This window comes from Charadrius vociferus, unplaced genomic scaffold (genome assembly GCF_000708025.1).
Source record: "Charadrius vociferus isolate BGI_N301 unplaced genomic scaffold, ASM70802v2 scaffold345, whole genome shotgun sequence".
Classification (NCBI taxonomy): domain Eukaryota; kingdom Metazoa; phylum Chordata; class Aves; order Charadriiformes; family Charadriidae; genus Charadrius; species Charadrius vociferus.
Window position 1 is genome coordinate 339,027 of NW_009648340.1, and position 22,272 is coordinate 361,298.

The window sequence follows — 22,272 nt, forward strand, 5'->3', positions numbered from 1 at the left end:
ACCCCACCAAACCTAAGCAGTTTAAAGTTTGATGCTCATGTTAACCTTTTGATATCCTAATCAGTGAAGAAAAATGATACTTTCAGAGTAAGGTACCTGTCCTAACACAAAATCTTAGTATGAAAAGACCTGTATCCAGGACAAAAGACATTGTGTGGTTTTGTGATAGTGATATACACAGTACATTAAAGTTTAGCATTAACACACCACACACTTGGAGGTGTGTGGCTGTTTATCTTTAGTGTCACAATGAAAGCCTAAATAGCCAATTCAGATTAGACAGCTGGCTTTTAGATGTAATGAATTGGATTACATGATATTTCATTTCCGGAGGAAACAGCTAGTATAGGGTGTTTCACTTTTTTCTATCAGATCACTGGTATGAGCTTACCCAACCATCAGATGTGCGTCCATACATATTTGAGATTTAATGGCTCAGAACCAGTCGCCCATATCACAGCAATGAGGTGCTAAGCACCTATGGGCAATTACATGAACAGTAATTATATGACAGCCCTACTAGCATCACCATCAGATCCTGATCCTTTCACCACAGGGTGGAACTGAATCAAAATACATTAAGAATTCCACACAGATTTTCTACAAATATTCAAAATAGGAATCTTTCTCAAAGAAGCAAAAAATAGATTACCTTTGATTTAATCCAACAACTCTTAAAATAACTTTACATTTATTGTTGTGTAACAAAGTTTATTATAGGCTGACTTCCAGATAGATTTGGCATGTCCTCAGTCTTGGGATTAATAATAATAAATTTAGTTCAATGCATACAAAAAAAGGACTACAAGAACATATAAGCCACCTCTGCACTAGTGGAAGTACTTGTACTTGTTTTCTAACCTGGTAGCCAAATGCACATTCCTTTGTATATTTACCTCCTGAATTTTTTTCTTCTGAATTCACCTCCAAACCCAAGTGTCATGATTCAAACTGCCTATCAGGACTAGTCTCTGGCTTGTGATAATTACTGAACTGTGATACTTCACCTAGGCCAAAAGTACGCCAGCACCCCATTCTAACAAATTAATAGCACTGAAGATCAAATTTCAGTTCCCATACCTTTGCCTTGGATATAGCAATCTAGATGTATCTGCAGAATATGGCATTTCAACATATACTTAGTTTAATGCTAGTTTGAAATAGAAAAGGCTTAATGGTTCATTAGCAGTCTTTAAATGGAAGTCAGAATCTATTTGGGAGTCAGGCTTTAATGACAGTCCTTTTGAAGGAACCGTATATTAAAAATATGATATGAAATCTCCCATTTTCTTGCTGACATTACTGCTGCCTACAAAGGATACTGCAAGGGAAAGATGAAATAGAGAAAATAAAGTTAATAAAGTCTGAAAGTTAAAGGTTTTAAACCAGTAGATATTTTCAAATTAATATTAAATTTTCCTTTCCTGGAAAGAGAAAAACTTAAGTAGCTTATATATGAACCATCAGCTGGCTTGTAAGCAATCCTTGAACCATTAAATGAGCAGCAAGTGCTCAGGATGGGCAGAGCAGGCTTTATTATGCACAAGTCTTGAATGCTTTCTAATTAGTAGGACACTTGTATGACAGAATCTCTTTTGCTGTAGATATGGGATGCTTCTGATACAGGTTGTTTCAAGTCATGCTCTAAATGTAAAGAGTATGGATTAGGTTAAAGACTTGACTCTGTATCTGTAATACATGACTGAAAAGGGAAGCCTATTGCTGATTACCTAGAGAGACATTTCAAGTGCAGGTGTCCCCACAGCCAGCCTAGAGCTAAGAGGTTCAGTCTGAATCCTGTCTGAATTTTAGGAGAATGGTAAGGAATACCGAGACCAAAGAATAAGCATATGTATGCTGAGGGAGCAATGAATTGGCAAACATCAGATAGGCAACCATGACTTTATCTTTCTCTGGAGCAGAAGTTGGGATGCTTTGCTTTCTCTGATACAGTGATATGCTTTTACATTGTCTTGAGTGGGACCTATTACCCCCCCAAAAAAGCCTATTAACCTAGAAAAAAGCTTTCAGTCTTAAATTTATATTTACAATCAGCAGCTCAATAACATGTCTGGGAAACTAAAACAGTGTGTGAACAGTGAACATTCCCAATCCATGAACTAATTTGTAATATTTCTTTCCTTGAAAGATTTTTAAGAGTAGATTTAGTATGAATAAAATTTGCTTTAGAAACTAAAATCTGCGATTTCTAAGCAGAATACAAAATCCCATGATGTATTTCTACTGCTGTGGTTAAAATTTCACCTAGAGGAACCACTTCCAAAAATGGAAAAACACAGTACAGTTTCAATAACCATAGCACTAAAATAATTTTCTAGGGAAAACATTTTAACCGTTATTTCCTTGTCCATTTTGATGGCTTTTAGTGCTTGATGGTATGTTTATCTAAGGCAAGATTGCCAGCCCAGATTTACTGATGGCCAGACATGCTGCACATTCAAAGCTTTATAATGTGTGAGTATTCACGTAGGCTCTACTTAAATCACCTCTACGGAGACGCTACAGACTCTTCATTAAAATAGGTTTTGGGTGGGTCTATTGCCATTTTGTTGCAATTATTCCACAGTGCATAATTCGAAGAAAAAAGAAAGAAAGAAATACCTGTAATGTATATCCTGGCTCACACTGAAATGACAAAACATCATTCACCATATATCTATCTCCTGATTTGATCCCATTGCTAGGAATTACTGGTTCTGGACAGGCAGCAAGGCCTACAGCTGAAGAAAGTAAACACAAAGATTGAAAAAACATAGATAAGTGGACAACAGCTCTTCATTGATATTCTCTGCTCTAATGAATTCCTTCCACAGCACTGGGTTTTATAAGAGAACATTAATTAAAAGTTTATTTAAACATTAAACTGAAATTTTGTTCAAAACACAGAAATTTTCAGAAATGCTCTGCAGAATACAAATGGTATGACTGAAACACAAAGATTATATACTGTGACTGTGACAATTACTGTGGCATGTTGCTGTCACATACTATGCCATTTTATGGCCTTCAATCAGTATGCTAATTCTAGTATATTTAATGGCCTTTTTTTTTTTGTCTTTATTTTCTTCTTTCTTATCCTTGTGAAGAAAATGGAGAGAGAAAGAGGGAACACGCTTTATGCATATTCTCTCTTTTCAACAATAAATGAGCAGAACTACTGAAGTTAGGTGGTAGAGCTTTTTGGAAGAGCAGCTAAAGGTCAAGGGTGTTCCTTATGTTTAGACAACTCCACTGACTATAAAGAAGATATCTAAAATTTAGTACTCTCAACCTAAACTTAAATCTTTGCATAGGTGTGACAGGACAGTCTCTTCTTAACCATTTTTAAGCCAGGTTCTAGCAAACAGAAGATTAGTTTTACAAAGACTATCCATGATTAGTAATTTTTCAACTGCATTCACCTAAATTTGGCAGCCTGAAGTATTACCTTCTGCTTTTTGACAAGTGCATATATTTTTTTTTTCCTTGTGTCCTTATCCAAGGAGTTTGTTAGTCAGTACAAGTAAAAATTAAATATCATCTCTGCTATCTAAGCTAAAATGGTCCAAATGAAAAAGACCGCTGAAAAAATTCTGATTAGATTCATTAATTCTTTGTTTTTAAGATTTTCTTTGCAAACAGAAGGAACAGCAGAATTAGTTTGTCAGTTTATGGTCTGTTGAAAGAATCTCATTCCCCTTATAAAATTAAAAACTTTCTTTGAAGTCAAAAATCAATTTAAAATGTATAATCTTAATTGTGAAATAATTAAAGTTATGACTCAACATAAATATGTAACTGATATGTTTTATTCAGATATGATATGTAGAAGCCAGAACAGAATGGAAATTATGTTCACAATGTGTGAGAACAGATCTTTAGAATTTATTAGTACAAAATTCTGTAAAAATCAGACAAAAATAATACTTTCCTGAATGTGATATGCTGTGTGTGGCAGGAACACACCCCCCGCCCCCCTTTCCGGCAGATCTAACAGCTCAGTACACGAGTGTGGTAGCCCCTTTGGCGGGAAGCTCGTGAGCTGCCGGTGACGCGTGCAGACAACTCCCGGCCACATGCCCCAGATACCTGAGCCCTAGAGACCACCTCAGCCGATGAGCCTACCTTGGAGACCCCTCAACCAATGAAAGCTATGTGACCGCAACCAACAGATGACCACAGTTCAGATCTGATCAGGCTATATAATTGCGTCCCCGCTGGAGACCCCCTTGGAGTGGTGCTCCTTGGAGCAGCGGGTCTGTGATCAGAAGCCCTCCCTTTGGGTGGAGACGTTGCCCAAAGTAACTTCCCCAGGGATCAAGCGTCCTCGCTTTTTAGGTGAGAGGTTTGCACATTTTGAATCATTATTCTAAGCTTAGGTTTAGTATGCACCGTGTAGTATTAGCTCCCAACTGACATCCAGAACCTGTAAAAAGTTATGTCCGCTGAAGTGTTTGTAGTATAAGATCCCTGTTCAATTTTACCATTCTATCTTTTCTGTGACACCATGAAAACTGATCTTTTGTTGGTCATATACTTTTGCAACATTGTGTCCTTCAGTTCACTTGTATGAAAAAATAACTGACTAAATGCTACAACTCTCACTGTCTTCTTATGAAATCTAACCCCTTTGGTGACAATAAGTTCAACTTGACAGGGAGTTTAGTGCAGAAATTACATGATATTTGGCTTTACTCTGATATCTGATATTTGACATTTTGAAGTCTGTTGTTCCAGATGGTTCATCATGAATTCATATCTGATATTCACTGAGACCCTAGTCTTTCTGCGGGAATACAGTTTTCTTTCAGATAATACTGTTTACACATTTTGATACAGATAGGGTTTTAACTTCATGCCCTAAACCTTTATGTATCTACTTTTCATCACTTAAATATAAATGCCTTATGAATCTTAAATACACACGTAAGAATTCTGTGTTTCCCACTTCACCTACTTCTAGGCAGGTTTTTTGCAGCTCAAGGTTTAGTTGAAGTAGATATATTTTCCTAATGAAGCACAGAGAAGTTTGAAATAGCTTTTACACTTTCACCTGAAATTGTCATTGCTGAGACATTTTTTTTTCTTTCCTGGAAATATGTTCCATAATGCTGTACGTGCTTTCTGTGTTCTGTGCCCTTACTACACTGTACTATTTTCAGGAATGAAAAGTGATAATGCGAAGCCATTCTAATGCAGAGTGACAGCTATGAAGGTATAAAGTGCAGTATTCTTAACAACTGGTGCAAGAGTTATTAAACTAAATATTTTCTAATTAGCACATAAAGAATTATTTAATAGTTGCAAGCCACAGGATCTCCTTGAAGTAGTTCCTTTGTGTACTGGAAAGTATAATTTAGGAAAACATCTAAACATACTTTAAAGATTTTCAGCAATTTCTACCACAGAATTTACAAATTTTGGTGTTCTACCAATAGAATCAACTTCCAAATGAAGTTATATGACTTCATGTGGCCGCTAGGGATTTCATGTGTGGTCGTTATGTGGAACTGTAATGTTCCAAATAATCATGAGGGTATCACCATTAAACCCAATGATTTTGGTTTTATTGTGGTTTCCTAGTATCATTCTTTTGGTCAACCACTCTATATTCCACAATACCATAAACATATCTATGTCTGGAAAATGTCTTCGAGTATAGGTACTAAATAGCTGTGATCTGCATCCATGCAAACTGTCTGTTTGCTCTGGCATTAAGTGAAGGGTAACATCTTATTTCAATAATCCAAACTGCAGTATTTAGACTACGGTTTACTAATTTGAGAATGTAGTGTTCAGGCACAATTTAAGTGAAGCAAGCCTTATTTCTGCATTTCCTTACCCTTTTCACTCTTGAATAGAAAATAAAATTTAAAAAGATCTGCTCCAAACTCATCATTATTAAATAAGCACCTAACAAAGAAATTGCGACTAAATTGCGTATAGATAGCAATGTACTTGCTGTATTCTGTTAATATAAAATTGAGGTTCACTTCCTGTCTTCAGGAAATATGTATTTTGGTTGAACTCAGCATTCTTGTGGGTTGAGAGTTACAGGCTTGTAGTCTTAGATCTGTATGAAAAAAGTAACTTTTGCAGATTTTTCTGAGTCACAGAAAGTTTTATAACAGTGACTTCATAGCAATATTAATAATGTGCTTGTAACATAGTTCTTTCTATCATTAGCTAAATAGCATACAGAATTTAAGTAGACTATGATCAAAAGAAAATTTTCAAAGTAATTTTCTGTGCAACTGTTAGATACGGTATTACACTATGTATTTTATCTTTAACAGATTCTAATAACCTGGTAAAAAGTTTTTCTTTCTGCTAGCTGCTTATACTTCGTATAATGCTTTATATATACTATTTCGTTGTTCTGATGATACAACTTATAATACATAATATTGTAGGAAAAGATCACAAAACACTATGCAACTCATATTTGATTTTATTTGATATACCTGCCATTAAGAAGCAATACTACCTCCCCAAAAGCAAAGAGAAAGGTGGAAACAGAGTCAAATATTGTAGTGAATCCTCACCCTTATCAGTCTAATCATTACATAATACTAGCCTGGTTTAATTAGATAACTCGTTTAGTTAAAACTGGTCCAAAAATCTAAAGAACGCTTGAGAGAAAGCAAACAAATTCTGGTATCTGGGGACAAACTAGGGAACTTAAATATTCAAAGACTCTGAAATATATTAAACTAGATTGTATGTGAACAGTCAGTAATAAAGGGAAAACATGTTAAATGTCAAGTCCAAGCAATCAAAAAAGGACAGGGATTGCTTAGTGCATGCTCTTCAGAGCTCAGCTTCTGCTATGCAGTACAAGAGAGAACACATCAATGTCAAGAACGATAACCCTCTCCCTGACCTTCTTCCACTTACTGCCTGCTAAATACTTTCTTGGCTCCGCTGTGGCATAAGACAAATATGCCTCACTTCTGTAATTATATACATGCCTACAATTACTTCAAATTCTGTCCAAACATCACTGCCATTGCTGGCAGAAAGAAAATCCTTGCTGGCATATCTGACAATGTGAATGCCCATTAGTGTCCATTTCAGAAAGCTGCAAACTGAACAGCACGAGAATTTCTTGACAGCTTGACCAAAAGTCATCAGGATTTGTCTTTTGAATTCCTCCTTTCCACCCCTATGTGGCTAACTGAAACGTATTGTTCTTTATTATTTTACAAACGTCAAGCTGGAGTGAATAGTTCTTTCCATTTTGGTGATGGTGTATATCAAAACACAAGCTGTCCCTTCCAAAATGATGTGCTTCAGACACCAGCCTAGAAAATGCTTTTATTTCAATGAATTACTGCAGGAGGGGTCAGATTCATGTCAACATCTAGTAAGTTGTATAGATATACTGATAGGATCAGGACCTGCTAAATTAAAAATGGCACATTTATGATTCACACCTGCTTTAATACAGGGAAAAAGAAAAGACTGCTGCACTGAAGAGCCACATTAAAGATCGAATTGCATGAAAAGTCTTAATCTCGACCTACAAAAAACAGTATGCTACTTAGAACACATTTTCTTCTCTGCTAGTCTGATTTTATCTTTGAATTTACTAGAGATCTTTATGATAGAGAAGTACGACAAAAGATAACAATTGTTCTCTAGTCTCCTTACCAGTGAATCCATTATTTCAGCTCCTGAGAACCTTTAGCACTTGAAAACATGCAGTAGAGAAGATTCAGAAAAGGAGACAGTAATTAAAAGTAAGCTTATGTTCTCACACATATTACATTATCTTAGTATAGTGGTAAAACAAAAGCTTACAAAAAGAATAATGCTGAATTGTGCCACACATCCTAATTCAAGGTAATAAGGCTAGATGACACTATTAAAATATTGATTGCATAAACCAGGATTTTTACTGAAATATTTTAATTCTAATGACTACATTTGGATATATTAACACATATACTTATAGATATTTGTTGCCTAAACCTACATGTCTATATTCATCACAGATTCTGTTCTTACTAAACCAAACTGACTTCAGCTGAGAAGTTCAAGCAGCATGCTGTATGAGCAAACATTATTTCCAGACTTTTTAAAAAATTTGTTTGTATATTAAAGAAAATATCGAAACTACTACTGAATTAATAAATGAGATTTTAAGGCCAAGCTTGAAACATTAGTGCCCACAAATGCAATTGAATTGAACAGGCACATTTCTAAACCATACTGTTCGTACAGTTGTTTCCTTTGTTCATTAAGATTAAAAGGAATTCAATCAAATAGCAGGACTATTTATTCTTCCTACTGTTGTACATATCAGAAATGCAACAAAGCACATTTTGATTGGACTTCCTGGTGGCTGCGAAAATAATTATGTTATTTATTCTACCACAGTTTGGGGGACAAAGATCCATGCATATGAAGGATTAGTTTAAATTATTAATTCCTGTCTTTTCCACAGTTACCTATTGAATATTTTTACTGCTTTATTTCTCATCATAGGTTACTGAAACCAGTTTAACACCTACAACCATTCTGAAATAATGAGAAACTAAGCCACATAGTGGCTTTCAACAACACTTACAATTATTTTGTGACCAGAATGAAATTTTTCTAAGGCATTGACCAATTATTTCTTTTGAGTGAGTTTGTATACCTGACTTAAAAACAAACAAACAAACAAACAAAAATCCCCAAAGAAACAAAGGAAAAAACCCATCTAAGTCATCAATTTTATCATAGTGTACAAATTGAGTATGACCACTCAACTTGGACAACTGACTCATACTTACATTCTTGATACCTAACACAAAAACATTCTAAAGTAAATGACAAAATTATTGTTATTCACCAGAAGACTTGTGTGGTTTTGAAGGCTACAAGGGGAACATGCACAGCCTAGGTTAGACTTGAACTTAGGTTTGCAGGAGAAGATTCCCCTGAGTCTTCCCGTGAAAATAAAGACATACATAGAAAGAACACACATATAGAAAGGGCAAGAGAAAGACACATTTCTAAAAGGAAGACAAAGTTTCAAGTAATAAAATAATATGTATTCAATTATTCAAATTATCTTGAAATATCTGGGATCAAAATAAGCTGTCATCAGTGGGTGAAGCTTTTATAAAATATTTATGAAGTTCTATAAAGTTACTCTAAAACAGCAATATACAGTGTGGAATGTAATATGTGATCAAATTATAGCAAACTATTTTATTGAAATAGAGCTATTTTCCCTAACATACTGATTTAAAACCAGGCATGCTTATAACATTTACACTGGTGAAAATATCTTTTAAGTAGAAACTCCTATCTATTTATTCTAATATACTCAGGTGATGTACAGTTTCTATTATAGAGAAATAATTTCTATTATGGATAAATAATTTAGTAGTGATTTACGGACACTCTCGTCTGTTGCTCCTTGCTTCTTGGAATTCCTTCTGGGATGAAGGGAGCGTTCCCAAGTAATCCTCATTTCCTACTGTTGTTATGAAGAGTTTTTTCGTTTAACAACAGTGGGGGTCTGCAAGATTCTGGAATGGCTAGTATAGAGCAGTTTTACCTCCTACTCTAATGTGAAATATGTGCAGAAGATAAGATGAAACACTATTAGGTCCACTTTGTCTCTGCTACTCCTGTTGTAGCCTGCTGATGAAAGATCTGAAGTTAATTGGACTTGATGTGATCAACAGCTTCTTATCGCAAATTGGCATTTTTCCGGTAATACCTATAGTTGGAAAGCTAATTGTCTTCACTGTAATTCCTAAAGGTGAAGAAATTGTAGTGAAGAAATTATATTACAGTGTAAGGCTATCCCTTCACTGTTCCAGGACTAACACTCTCTTACCTACTGGGCATTTGCACAGGAAGGGTTTTAGTTCTAATAATTTATGATTCTTGTTAATCAAAGAACAATTAATACACAGCAACTCTAATTGCACTTTCTGTTCCTGCAATATTTTCTGTTCATCCTCAAAAGATTTAAAATGAAGGTCATTTACTTTAATTTTCTTGAAATGTTTTAAGATTAAGCACTAAGCCTGCTTCCCAAACTAAAAGAAAATATAAAAAAACCCAACAGAGATGTGCAATGTGAAAAGAGGATTTGCAAAATTTGTGCCTTGTGAAAAACATTACAGCTTTCTCAGTGTCAAAGACAGATAGCTTTTTCTCTTCCAAAATACTTACATCTAAAACCATATTAAAGGATCCAGTGTCCTCTGATGCATACATATAATTTCAATTAATGCTAACTGGGAATAATGTACATGTAGCAGGAGAAAAAACTCTAAGACTGTATACCATGAAGGATGTCTGTAGCTATGAAGCTTAGTATTTTGGTTTATTGTTCTAGTAAATAAAATTAAGTCATGATCTCTGTGGATTTCACTGAAATAGAATGAAAATTCAGAACAACTGTTTTTATTGTTAGTTTTGACAGACAGCAATTGATTGCTCAGGAAAACAATTTAATAAACAAAGCCATTCCCCTTCCATGAAAGAGAAGGAACTATATAGAAGTTTATTTGGATTCATAAAAGCACTACTCAAATACTAAAATAAGCATAGCTATAAATTAAATACTTCCAATAAAAACATTATTAAATTTTAATCAGGGTCACAGAAGACCCACCAAATTTCTATAACAAAATACTTCAAAAAAGAACAAAATTATCTAGTGGAAAATGACATAGAAGTGTGCCTACCATTTTTAGTTCTCTGAGGACTAGCTAAAATTTTTTTTTTGGAGTCTTTTCTCTCTTTGAACTTTCTGTCTATCCATAGGTAAACACCATCAAATAACTAATCCTCTGCATCTACATTGCTGAAGTGCTATGCTGGAGATTTTTAAAATATATAAATACATACTAATTCTGATTTGCTTGCAGGATTATATTATTGTCATTTATTATTATTTCTTTTTCTTTTCTTTTACAAAACTAAGAGACAGTTTTTCAGCTCATATAAACTGGCATAATTCTGTTGGTTATTTTAAATTAATCTATACTGATACTAGCTCTCACTCATTGACAATATTCCCTGGAAATTTTTTGCTCTGTCTTCCTCTCTCTAACCTGTGTGTCCCCTCAGCTTGCTTTCTGATTAGGAAATGAAAGGGATGTCGTATAAAACTTTATGGAAATCTGTCATTCATCTTTGAAATGCTTTTCTTTTTTTCCCATAAGTCACTGAATTTCCTTTTGCTGTGACTAAATAAAATAAAAGAGCTACAGTAAAGAGCAGAATCAATGACTGGAGAAGCATTGCTGCTACGCAAAGGAATATCCTTATCATGAAGGTATACAGAGAATTTCAGCAAAGGGGACAAACTTTTAACCTGTCTTCTATAATTCCATTCTATAAACTTTTAAAAAATGTATTTGAACAAGAACTAAAAACCACACACCTGCTTAAGTATCATGACCAATTGTTTACATCCTACATACATCCAAGTCCAGCTCTGTCATCTAAGTGAACACATTAAACATAGGTCTCTGTCCTCACAACAGTGATGTATTCTTTATACATCTGATCTTAGCACTCCACTACTTTTTGTAAGGTGTTTAAATATAAGCTGAACTTGACTGATTAGCCATTTTTCTTGGTAATTAGAATGCAGATAAAAATCCTGTTACAGGTGCTGAGTTAGTCTTATTAAGCAGAACAGCCTTAAAAGTAGATATTGAGGACCCCCACTACGACTCTTCAGACATTCAAATTTCTGCAAGATGAAAGAATTGAACTAAGGCCTCTTATACTATAGCTGAATGTTACAGCTGCAAAGCATTTTATTTAGAAAGACTATGAATCTAGCCCTCCTTTTCCTCTGCTTTTATCAAAAGTACCTGATGTTCTAACATAGCATTTCTTGTTGAATGTTTTTTTCCCAGACATCAAACATTTTTGTGTTTGCTTTAGTAAGACAACCCCTCAGCAAAAGAACATTTTTATTCCAAATTTTAGATTGACTTCTGAACCAAAGGTATTTATTTTTCCGATGCTGCTTCAAACAGTAGGTAGCCAAAAGATCACAGGCTTCAGAATTCATAATCAAACACTAGGGATATCTGCATCTTGTCACACGGAAAAGTATTTCCTTCTCTGCTTCTTTCTTGATCTAAAAAGGCGATTGCTCAATATAAAACAGTAAAATCTTGCTGTGGGGATTTGCTTAGTTTCTGTATTCAGAGACACACAGGGATGTACTGTACCCCTGCTAACTCTGCAGAGACCGTACAGCCATGTAAGAAAGGAAGTTATTCTTTCCTGCCAGACTATCAACAGAATAATTAACTAAACTCTGAATGCTGAATGTTGCTACCTTGACCTGTACTGAGTTGCACTTCTGAAAAACCCTGGCATTGAAATATTGGAACCACTGAAGTCAATAGATGCTTTAACAGAGCACAGTCGTGGGACTGGCAATTAGGAGACAAACAAAAGCATAAATCCAAGTGACCTTGCATGCTCCCAAACACTTTTTACTTGTTAACAGAACACATTTTTTTTCAGGAGTCACAGGGATAATAGAACTGATACAGTAAAAGACAAAAATTGAACTTCAAAACGTTCCTTGTACAGCAACTTTCTAGAACAAATTTGTACTTCTTTCAATTTCATATGGAATTATACTTTCACTGCAGGTTAAGGGGAAAGGCCTGGGGAGGAAAAAAGGCTGATCGACTGGGGAGGAGGACTGCCCAGACAAAAAAAAGAGAACTTTGGCAAAACAGTAGATTCTAAAAAAAATCCTGCAGAAATAATAGTCATATTCTTATTCTGCATTACTGTTAGAATGATTGTATTCAAAAAACCTACAACATGCTTGCATATAAATGCTTGAAATAAACAGGAAACTAAATTAAAACATAAGATTATCTTGTGGAATATGTTTAGTTTAAAATATTTGTTATGAGCTGAAAATCTAGTCTCCCAAAATTCTGTACTTATTTATATTTTATATATAAAATATATAAAAATGAACTCCATTTTTAAGAAAATTCTTGAATGCCCTTAGTAAGAAAATAGAGCATGTTCATATTCGAAAATTAAAGAGGATTTATTTTGTGACCTTCATCAAAGCATTCATCAGACTGCTAACTCGTCATCACATTATTTTTTTAAAGACTAGAATATTATTAGTAATTATTATTTCCAGTTAAAAGCAATGATACACAAGCACATGTGCTGAAATTACTATTATTCTATAGTATTTAGTTTTTGAGAAAGGTAATAATACAAACATGCATGTTTGAATTAAATATGATTATGTGAGATAATCCGTTAATGTTTATAACACCAAACCTCTGTATTTTAGAATTAAGCTGCTCACAAAACATATAAAAAGTTGATATGTAGCAGAATTTCCCATTAAACTTCTTAGGTTATTCTGCTCATACCACCAGTGATTTACAAAGATAACTGTAGTGTTTTCTTGTAGCTCTGGGATTTTAATGGTTTTTTCTTGCAATTACAGCAATTTGCTGAGGGAAAAGAATTTGAAGGAAAGTAAAGAACAGCAAGGAATAAATATATGCATGTATGAAAAGAAAAAGAAAAGAAAATTGTTATCTATTTCCAAGCAGTGAAACTATTACCTTTTTTTGTTATCTAAATTTCAAAACTAAGCTGAAATAAGTCGAAAAAGAACCCACAACATCAATTAAACCACACACTTTAAAAATATTGTTCTGAATTGCCAGGTGTATTTGTTATATCCTGCTAATTTGTCAAAGCTGGTTTTCAGCAATTTCAAATTATACTTCATTTAAAATTTCAGTTTAATAGATATCACTCATATCAGGTTCATGCCGAGTAGACTGTGGTAGTCAGGGAAGAAAAAACAAAAACAAAAACAAAAACAAAAAACCCACAGAACAATATAAATTCTCTCTTTCTCTTTCCACATATAGCTTTTTCCTGAGAAATTTTCAAAAAACAAGCAAGCAGTCTTACTTTTGTATTCCAGGTGAAAACCAGCTGCTGCCACACTAATGTCAGAATGAAAATGCAGGTAAAGCTGATTGGAGGTGCTATTCAACAGTGCTGGCACAGTTGTACCTAGAAAAATAAAAGTTATGGAATAAACTGTAGCATGCTGATCTATCAGAGTTTTATATTGAAAAGACACAACCAGGACTGAATCAGACAGGCTCATTTTCTTCTCGTTATGTGCATAGAAATTTCAAACATTCTGCTGTGTTCTGCCTTATTTTCTCCTGATGCTGCAAGAAAATTTTGATTACAAGTCATGATACTAAGAAGCAATGTAAGTATAATCAAACAAGATCCCGTCATGTTCAGATGAAACTTTATTGACTTGGATAGAAAAAAGAGGCGTAAACAGAAAAAGATCACATAAGTAAAGGATTCAATTATGAGAACAAGCTCAACTGCCATTTGACTTCTTTTCACATGTACAAAAAACGTGCAGTACAGAACACAGCAGTCCAGATTTTTTTCTCTCTTTCCACCCCACACTCTCTCCCCACAGTAATATTTCAACCACTTATCCTAATTCTGAGGGTATGACCGGATATGAAGAAGCAGGTGCAACACATTAAAAAAAAAAAAAAAAAGAAAAAAAAAAGAGACATACTAGCTTTACGTAATTCAAATGATTATAATAAAATTGTGTGCCACTGATTTCAGTGTGCACTACACAAGCTTATCACTAACCCTGGACACACTCTTTGCTAGTAGCATTGATTAGTGTGACGCATTTCTTTGTTACCACATCACTACTATGTAACTCGTATTCTACAGTGTAAAGCTGAGGCTAAAAATTACATCATTTTCTATGATTACCCTCAAAGACAGTATCAAGTAGCTAACAAACTTCAACAGTGGTTGCATAAGAAATATTTTCATTTCCTGTGGGGCATTTGCTGTTTCTATAGTAACTGTGAGCAGCCTAGGTATGAGCTTGAAACTCAGGCTTAAAAAGAAATGCTGGAAAGAATTATCTTCATAAGTCTACAGTCTAAACTAGGAAACGGTAAATACTTTTAACTCTAAAACTGTATTAAGCAAAATCTTGATGTACATGGTGAGGAGCTAAAAGATGACAAGTTGGCTTTTAAGGAAGGTTTTACTGTCTGACGTGGAAGCTCCAAGTATGGAAATGCACAGACAGTACAGAGCACTCACATCGCACAACACTTACTGTGGAATAGAGAAAACAGTGAAATATCTTCCTGGAGGAAGGACTTTTCACAGAATCCATATGGAATTTGAAATATATTTAAGGATGTTTAAGGTGTCTGTTCTCTAAGAATGAGGATGCTGACTCAGAATGATTATACTCTTCATTGAAGAAAATTGCTCTTCTGGCAGCTCTGTTCCTTTGTAAGATCTGCTAACATTTAACACCAGTCTTTTACTTCGTTAGAGGGTGATATTCGATAAGATGAGAAATTATATCCTATTGTACTGTGAGAAATAAATGATTCTCATAATTGCCACATTCAACTGCATAGTTCAGGCTGGCAGACTGTCACAATTGGGGTCCCCTAGGGATCAATACTGATCCCCACACTTTTTTGACATCTTCATAAATGAACTGGATGATGGGACTGAAAGCACCATCACCAAGTTCGCTGATGACACTAAACTGGGTGGTGAGGTTGAAATGTCAGCCATCTTACAAAGAGACCTGGACAGGCTGAAGGAGTAGACAAGGAAGAACAGTATAAAATTTAACAAAGACAAGTGCAAAGTCCTGCACCTGAGTTGGAATAATCAATGAGCCCAGTACAGGCTACATTCTGTGTGGATGTGGAGCAGCCTTGCTGAAAGGGACCTGGGGGTCCTGAACATGAGCCAGCAGTGTGCTGCTGCAGCAATGAAGGCAAATAGGTTCCTGGGCTGCATCCAGAGGGGCATTTCTACCACAGATAAAGACGTGATCATCCCATTCTACTCAACACTTGCCAGGTTGCATCTGAAGTACTGTGTCCAAGCTCTGGTCCCCACAATCCAAGAAAAACACAGACAGACTGGAGAGGGTCCAAAGGAGGGCCATAAAAATGATCAAAGGGCTGAAGAACCTGCCCTATTTGGAAAGGATGAAGGAGTTAGGTCTTTTCTCCCTGGAGGACAGAAGGCTCAGAGGGCGAGCTCATCACAGTATTCCAGTACTTAAAGAGCAGCCACAAAGAGGACACAGGCTTTCTCTTCACAGGGAGCCACACAGAGAAGACAAGGGGCAACATGTTCAAGTTGCACTGGGAGAGGTTTCATCTCAACATTAGAAAGATATTTTTTACAGTGAGAACAACCAATCACTGGAACAACCTCCCCTCGGGGATGTGGTAGAGTCTGCATCACTGGAGGTTTTCAAGATGCAATTGGACAAAGTGCTGGACAATTTCATCTAGTCTCCCTTTCCCACAAAAGGTTGGACTAGATGATCTTTTGATCATCTGGGCTGTTCTATGATTCTATGATCTAACTGAAATTTTATTGATCACTGGCCAACATCTGCTTCTTCTGGGATTGGGTATATGAAGTACGGAAAATACATTTTAGTGTGATGAACATATGTAGTGTCCACAGTGTCCTAGTTATTTTGGACTTCTTTTATTGTCAATAGGGAGAAACAGTACTTAAAGGGCAGGTACAGATTTCATTAATAATAGCTTAGGTGTAGAGATCTCCACGGTAGACATCTAAAACTCATATAGATGGATATCATGTTAGGATACTGGAGGCTGATTGACTTCTTAACCTCTTGATTGAGAATTGGTAATCTGGATAAAAGGGAACTCTCCTAGGAGTCAGTAACTGTGTGTTTGCCTCCCTAAAGGCTTACAAGGGAATGAGGACAAGTTTTGTACTTAATGTTTAATTATGATATTTCTATAGAAAATTCTGTCCACTATCCCTTTCAAATTTTAGCAATGACAAACAAGAGCAATGTATCTCATTCCAGAGGTGAACACTACACTGCATGTGTGAAAGGTTGTCTAAGTATCCAAGAAATTTCTAGACCAAGAATGGAGATAAATGGTCATTTTAGGCATTTTTGGGATTAGCACAAACATTACCTAATTTCTCTCTAAATTTACCTAGCATCATAAGATTATATTCTCCAGATGTCAAGCTCAGTGACTACTTTATTTGTATACTCTCTCTGAATATATCTATACACATATATACACATATTAAAGTACATATACATATGTAAAAGAATGTCAGGTGTTACCTGCATCTCCAATTTTAGATGGAGCTGTAGCTATATTTAGTCTCATTTTTTTCAGTTTAAATATACCATGGTCATCAGTCCCAAACTAGCAATTCTAAAACACTGCTGGTTTTTGCCTTGTTTCTACTTTTTTGTTCATTTCTGTGTATAAAGTAAAATCATCTCTCACTTAAGTTCAGACTTAATACTCTCAGGAAAAAGCAATGTGTTTGTCAAGAATATCCTCTCACTCAGCTACTATGTCTATTACCTTCAGTTAGGAGTCCAGGACAGACTTCATTTTGGTATATTGATTAAAGCCTTTCTGTCCTTTCATCCAAGGAATTCTCACTCTCATAATTCCATTCTGTGACACAATTGGCAGCACACCATATTTACAAATAATCATGGGATGCCTGACAGTTATCCAAGTCTTTCTGCACTTTTGGTTTAACGGACAGGTTTCACGTAGGAACTGCTATTACTGAGCTATAAGAACAGAGTATCTCTAAATTCAGTTGACAATTTTATAGTCTTATAATAAAAGCAGGCTTTAAAAGAGAAAAACATTCTTGAAAGGAAGATGCCCATATTGGATTGAGGAAGTGGAAAATATGAGTCTCCAGCTGTTAAGGACAAGCATAGAAGATCAGACACTTGGTAACCTTAATATGCATATAAGCTGGTTATCATTCAATGAAACTCTTTTTTTCTTTAACACCATATTTTAAAATAAATTCACCTCCTTTTTGAAAGCAGGATGGCTACTGAAAAACAAGGAACTTAAATCACTTTTCCAAATGAAAAATGAAGTATAGTTCCTCTGCAGGAGAAAAATCAATTCCAGTTATGTCTTTTCTTTGTTCTTTTTTTTTTTTACTTTTGAATATACCAAGTAAAATTCTATCCTGTTTGTAAAAACTGTGACCTTACCAATTGAGAATTAAGAGTACATCCGTGCAAACAGCCCCTTAATTTTATTAAAATTTTCCAGGTATAACTTTATTATGTAAACTTGGAAACATGTCTACTCATTGTAAAATTGATCAGTAATAAAATGAAAAGAATTAACTCTGTGTCTCATTAAGGAACGTGTGTCATTCAAGCATTTAGTAAGGCAAATAAGCTTCATTCATTAATCAAAAATCTGCTATACCTATATATATTCTCCAAATGGGACAGCAACTGTTGTAAAAGACTGAGAAATTATTTTGATGGTTGTCTTTTAAAGACAATGCTATTTTTATTTCCTCATGAGCCATGAACACTACTTTGATGAACCAGTATCACTGAGGGAAAAAATAATTTGTAATTTTCCAATTACTCTGAATGTTTTTCAACACTGTCTAGTGTTGTCTGGAAAACTTGGTCTTAAAAAGAATTGGCTTGGCAAAAGGTATCATCTGTCAATATTAGGCACAGGAAACTAAGTGGTTCACTACTCTGTCACATGCCACAAGAGCATGCTCAGAGAGAATCCCCCTTGGCACTCAACACATCAGTCCTATCCACAGCAGTCCTATTCTTTTCAAGATGGCTCTACAAAAATCCATGTGTTCGGCCACCAAGAAGACAGTAGCACAAGGTATCTTTATGCCTGTTAACACATGGTCTCAGGATTTTTGTTATGTCTTTGTTTATGAAGCCCCTATCACTTTCCCCTAAAATAGCACCCTCACATCACAGGCATTACTGTAGCATAAAAAGAAGACAAATGGCATGATTTTTCTGCCATTCACTGATAAAAGATGACCCACAGGATTAATTCAAAAAGGACAAGACAATATGTAAGGGCCCAGACTGCTCGAGCAGACAGCCCATACTGGCCCTGCCCCCACCCTGCCCACAGCCCAGCCTCCCCAGGGGCCAACAGCTCCTGCCCCCACAGCAGGACCAGTCTCCAGCTCCTCACAGCCCTGCTCTGCCCAGCCATGGGCCCACCCCACAGCCCAGCCTCAGCCTGTCCCGGTCCCTAGAGAGACACCTGATGCCTGAGACTGGGGTTGCCCCCGTGTCCCCTGGCTGCCCTGCTCCTGGCTGGGGTGGTGGGATGGGCCCCCATCTCTCCTGGCACCCCAACCCCAGGGAGCTGCCGACCCCCACGGTGCCCTGACACAAGGGAAAAGTATAGGTACCTATCTGTGCAAAAACTTCCTGAAGAAACAGACTACAGTGAATTCACCTTTCCAAATCAACTCTGTGACGTAGTTTAGCAGCACAGGTTAATAAGTTCTTCATAATTAGTTGTACATCTGTGCATCTTCAATGAGTATTCAGAAGACAGATGAATTCACAGAGATTAAATCAGAAGACAATGGTATCGTACAAGATTTTTGTAAGAGAGAAATTATACCTTCTGAATTTTACCCCCAATGAAAATACGCCTGGAATTCAGTTTCAATGTCACATTACTGGTTCAGTTTTGAGAACAGCAGATTTCATGTCATGTTTAAATATTCTTCACTAGACCTTTCCCATACAGTAAATAATTCTTAATTTTGTCTGATATTCATTATACAAAAGAGACAGATCCACAATAACACTGTGTTAGTCTATCTGCAGTGAAATATTGCTAATACAAAAAATTGTCTTTTTCAGTTTACCTGGAAATTAGGAAGGTTTTTAAGCTATAGTAAGATCATATACTTTAGTATAGAATAAGAAAGTGTTTTGAGTCTTGAGTATTGTTAAATGGGATATTGTTAAATGGATCATTTCATCAGTTCTTTATCCAATGGGTTCAATATATTTGACACGTATTTCACCTGTCAAAAGCTGATTACGTTTCGTAATTCCTTTCTTCCTTCCTTATTGTCAATTTAATATACAGCATAGTTACTAGCATTTAATATAAAATGTTATAGACTTTTGTACTGGGTCTGGCTGGAACAGAGTTACATTTCTTCACAGTAGCTAGCATTGTGAAGCGTTTTGGATTTGTGAACAGAACAGTGTTGATAACACAGGAATGTTTTAGGTATTGCTGAGTAGTGCTTACACAAAGTCAAGGTTGTCTCTGTTTCTCACATTGTCCCACCAGTGAGTAGACTGGGGGCAGGTAAGAAGTTTGGAGGCAACACAGCTGGGACAGCCAACCCGAACTGACCAAAGGGATATCCCATGTATGAAGTTGTGCTCAGCAATAAAAACTGGGTGACAAAAGAGGAAGCGGGGGGGAAGGATCTGGGGGTCCTGGTAGACAGTAAATTGTCCATGAGCCAGCAATGTGCCCTTGTTGCCAAAAAGGCCAATGGAATCCTGGACTGCATAGGGAAGAGTGTGACCAGTAGGGCGAGGAAGGTCATTCTCCCCCTCTACTTGGCACTGGTGAGGCCACAACTGGAATACTGTGTCCAGTTTTGGGCTCCTCAGTTCAAGAGGGACAGGGAACTGCTGGAGCGAGTCCAGAGAAGGGCAACCAAGATGACTGAGGGATTGGAGCATCTCCCTTATAAGGAAAGGCTGAGGGAGCTGGGACTCTTTAGCCTGGAGAAGAGAAGGCTGAGGAGACCTTATTATTACTTATAAATATCTAAAGGGTAGGTTGAAGGAGGATGGAGCCAGACTCTTTTTGGTGGTTCCCAGTGACAGGACGAGGGGCAATGGGCACAAGTTGGAACATAGGAAGTTCCGTTCCAACACACGGAACAACTTCTTTACAGTTAGGGTGACAGAGCACTGGCACAGGCTGCCCAGGGAGGTTGTGGAGTCTCCTTCTCTGGAGATTTTCAAAACACGCGTGGATGCAGTCCTGAATAATGTGCTGTGGGCAATCCTGCTTTAGCAGGGGAGTTGGACTAGATGATCTCTAGAGGTCCCTTCCAACTCTGAAAATTCTGTGATTCTGTGATTCTGTTATGGCATTTCTTTTCCCAAGGAACAGTTACTTGTGATGGAGCCCTGTTGTCCTAGAGATGGCTAAGCACCTGCCAGCTGATAGGATGTAGTGAATTAATTCCTTGTTTTTCTTTGCTTGCATGTGGAGCTTTTGCTTTACCTATTATATTTCAACCCACAAGTTGTCTCACTTTTACCCTTCTGATTCTTTCCCTTATCCCACTGTGTGGGAGTGAGCAAGTGGCTTGGCGGGGCTGAGCTGTCTACTAGGGTTAACTCACAACAGATTTTAATATTTAAATACTTAGGTGCAACTCCATATTTTTTAATTCAATATGCAAACAAATAATATGGGGTTAATTTCTTTGGTTGATCATTCATTTCCTTACATAATCCAATATACATCTATACTTAAAAAAGTTTGTGAAGTCACCAGAGAGACAAAATTCCACAAAATGCTTTAGCTACACCAGAATCAGATCAGGCTTGTGATAGAGTTCATGACTCTGAGATATTATTCCTGACTTAATCTTATATGAGATCTCTCCTTCTCTTGGTTTGGTTTATAGAACATGTTCTTTCCATAAAAATTGTTTTATAAAAAAAGAGTAAAACTATATATGCCTGATGTACATGTGAAACAACAAATTAAATGGTTTGTTATATCCCAGTTGTAGTAATTTGCTTTGTTGTCCAAGGTCTGGTGAGTTTGGATGAATGCCGAATGCTTCATCTTTTTGCTGAGAAAGGGAAGCTAACAAGGATAAACTAAGTCAAAGCTATCAAAGGAAGTTCCTTTAATGTCAGGACCAATTTATATCACTCTATCTTCTCTATGGGAGGGGTAGGTAGGATAGAGGACATAATTTTTTTTTGCAAGTATTATCAACTAAATCTCAATAATAAAGCTAAACATTTTGTATCATATTTTCTTCTGAAAATCACTCTTAGAATTTGAATATTGACATGTTTACGGCACCTGAAATCTTGCCAAAATGAGAACATTTCATAATGATATCAGAAACGATGCAATACAAATATACTTCTTGTCTATATGTGTGAGCAAACAGAGATATGTTCTCTTACACACCTATATATAGAACTGTATATTTAAATCATGGCATATCCTCACCTGAAAAGCTCCCAAGACGTGGTGCTGTCATATCTCCACCATCATATATTTCAAGAGAGTCCCAGTTATGCTCAGTGGCAAAGCTGATGACCTGGATCTGTAAAACAGAGAACTTTTAAAACCAACT

General features: G+C 36.1%; 1 protein-coding gene across 1 annotated transcript in view; it reads right to left on the bottom strand.

Annotated features, from left to right (window-relative positions):
* CSMD1 (CUB and Sushi multiple domains 1) overlaps nt 1-22,272 on the bottom strand; it is a 1,016,474-nt gene that overhangs the window by 155,903 nt on the left and 838,299 nt on the right. The window contains exons 39-41 of the mRNA XM_009885090.1: nt 22,146-22,242; nt 13,948-14,052; nt 2,623-2,741 (exon numbers count right to left, since the gene is read on the bottom strand). Of these exons, the coding sequence (XP_009883392.1) occupies nt 2,623-2,741; nt 13,948-14,052; nt 22,146-22,242 (321 nt within the window). The remainder of the gene's footprint in view (nt 1-2,622; nt 2,742-13,947; nt 14,053-22,145; nt 22,243-22,272) is intronic.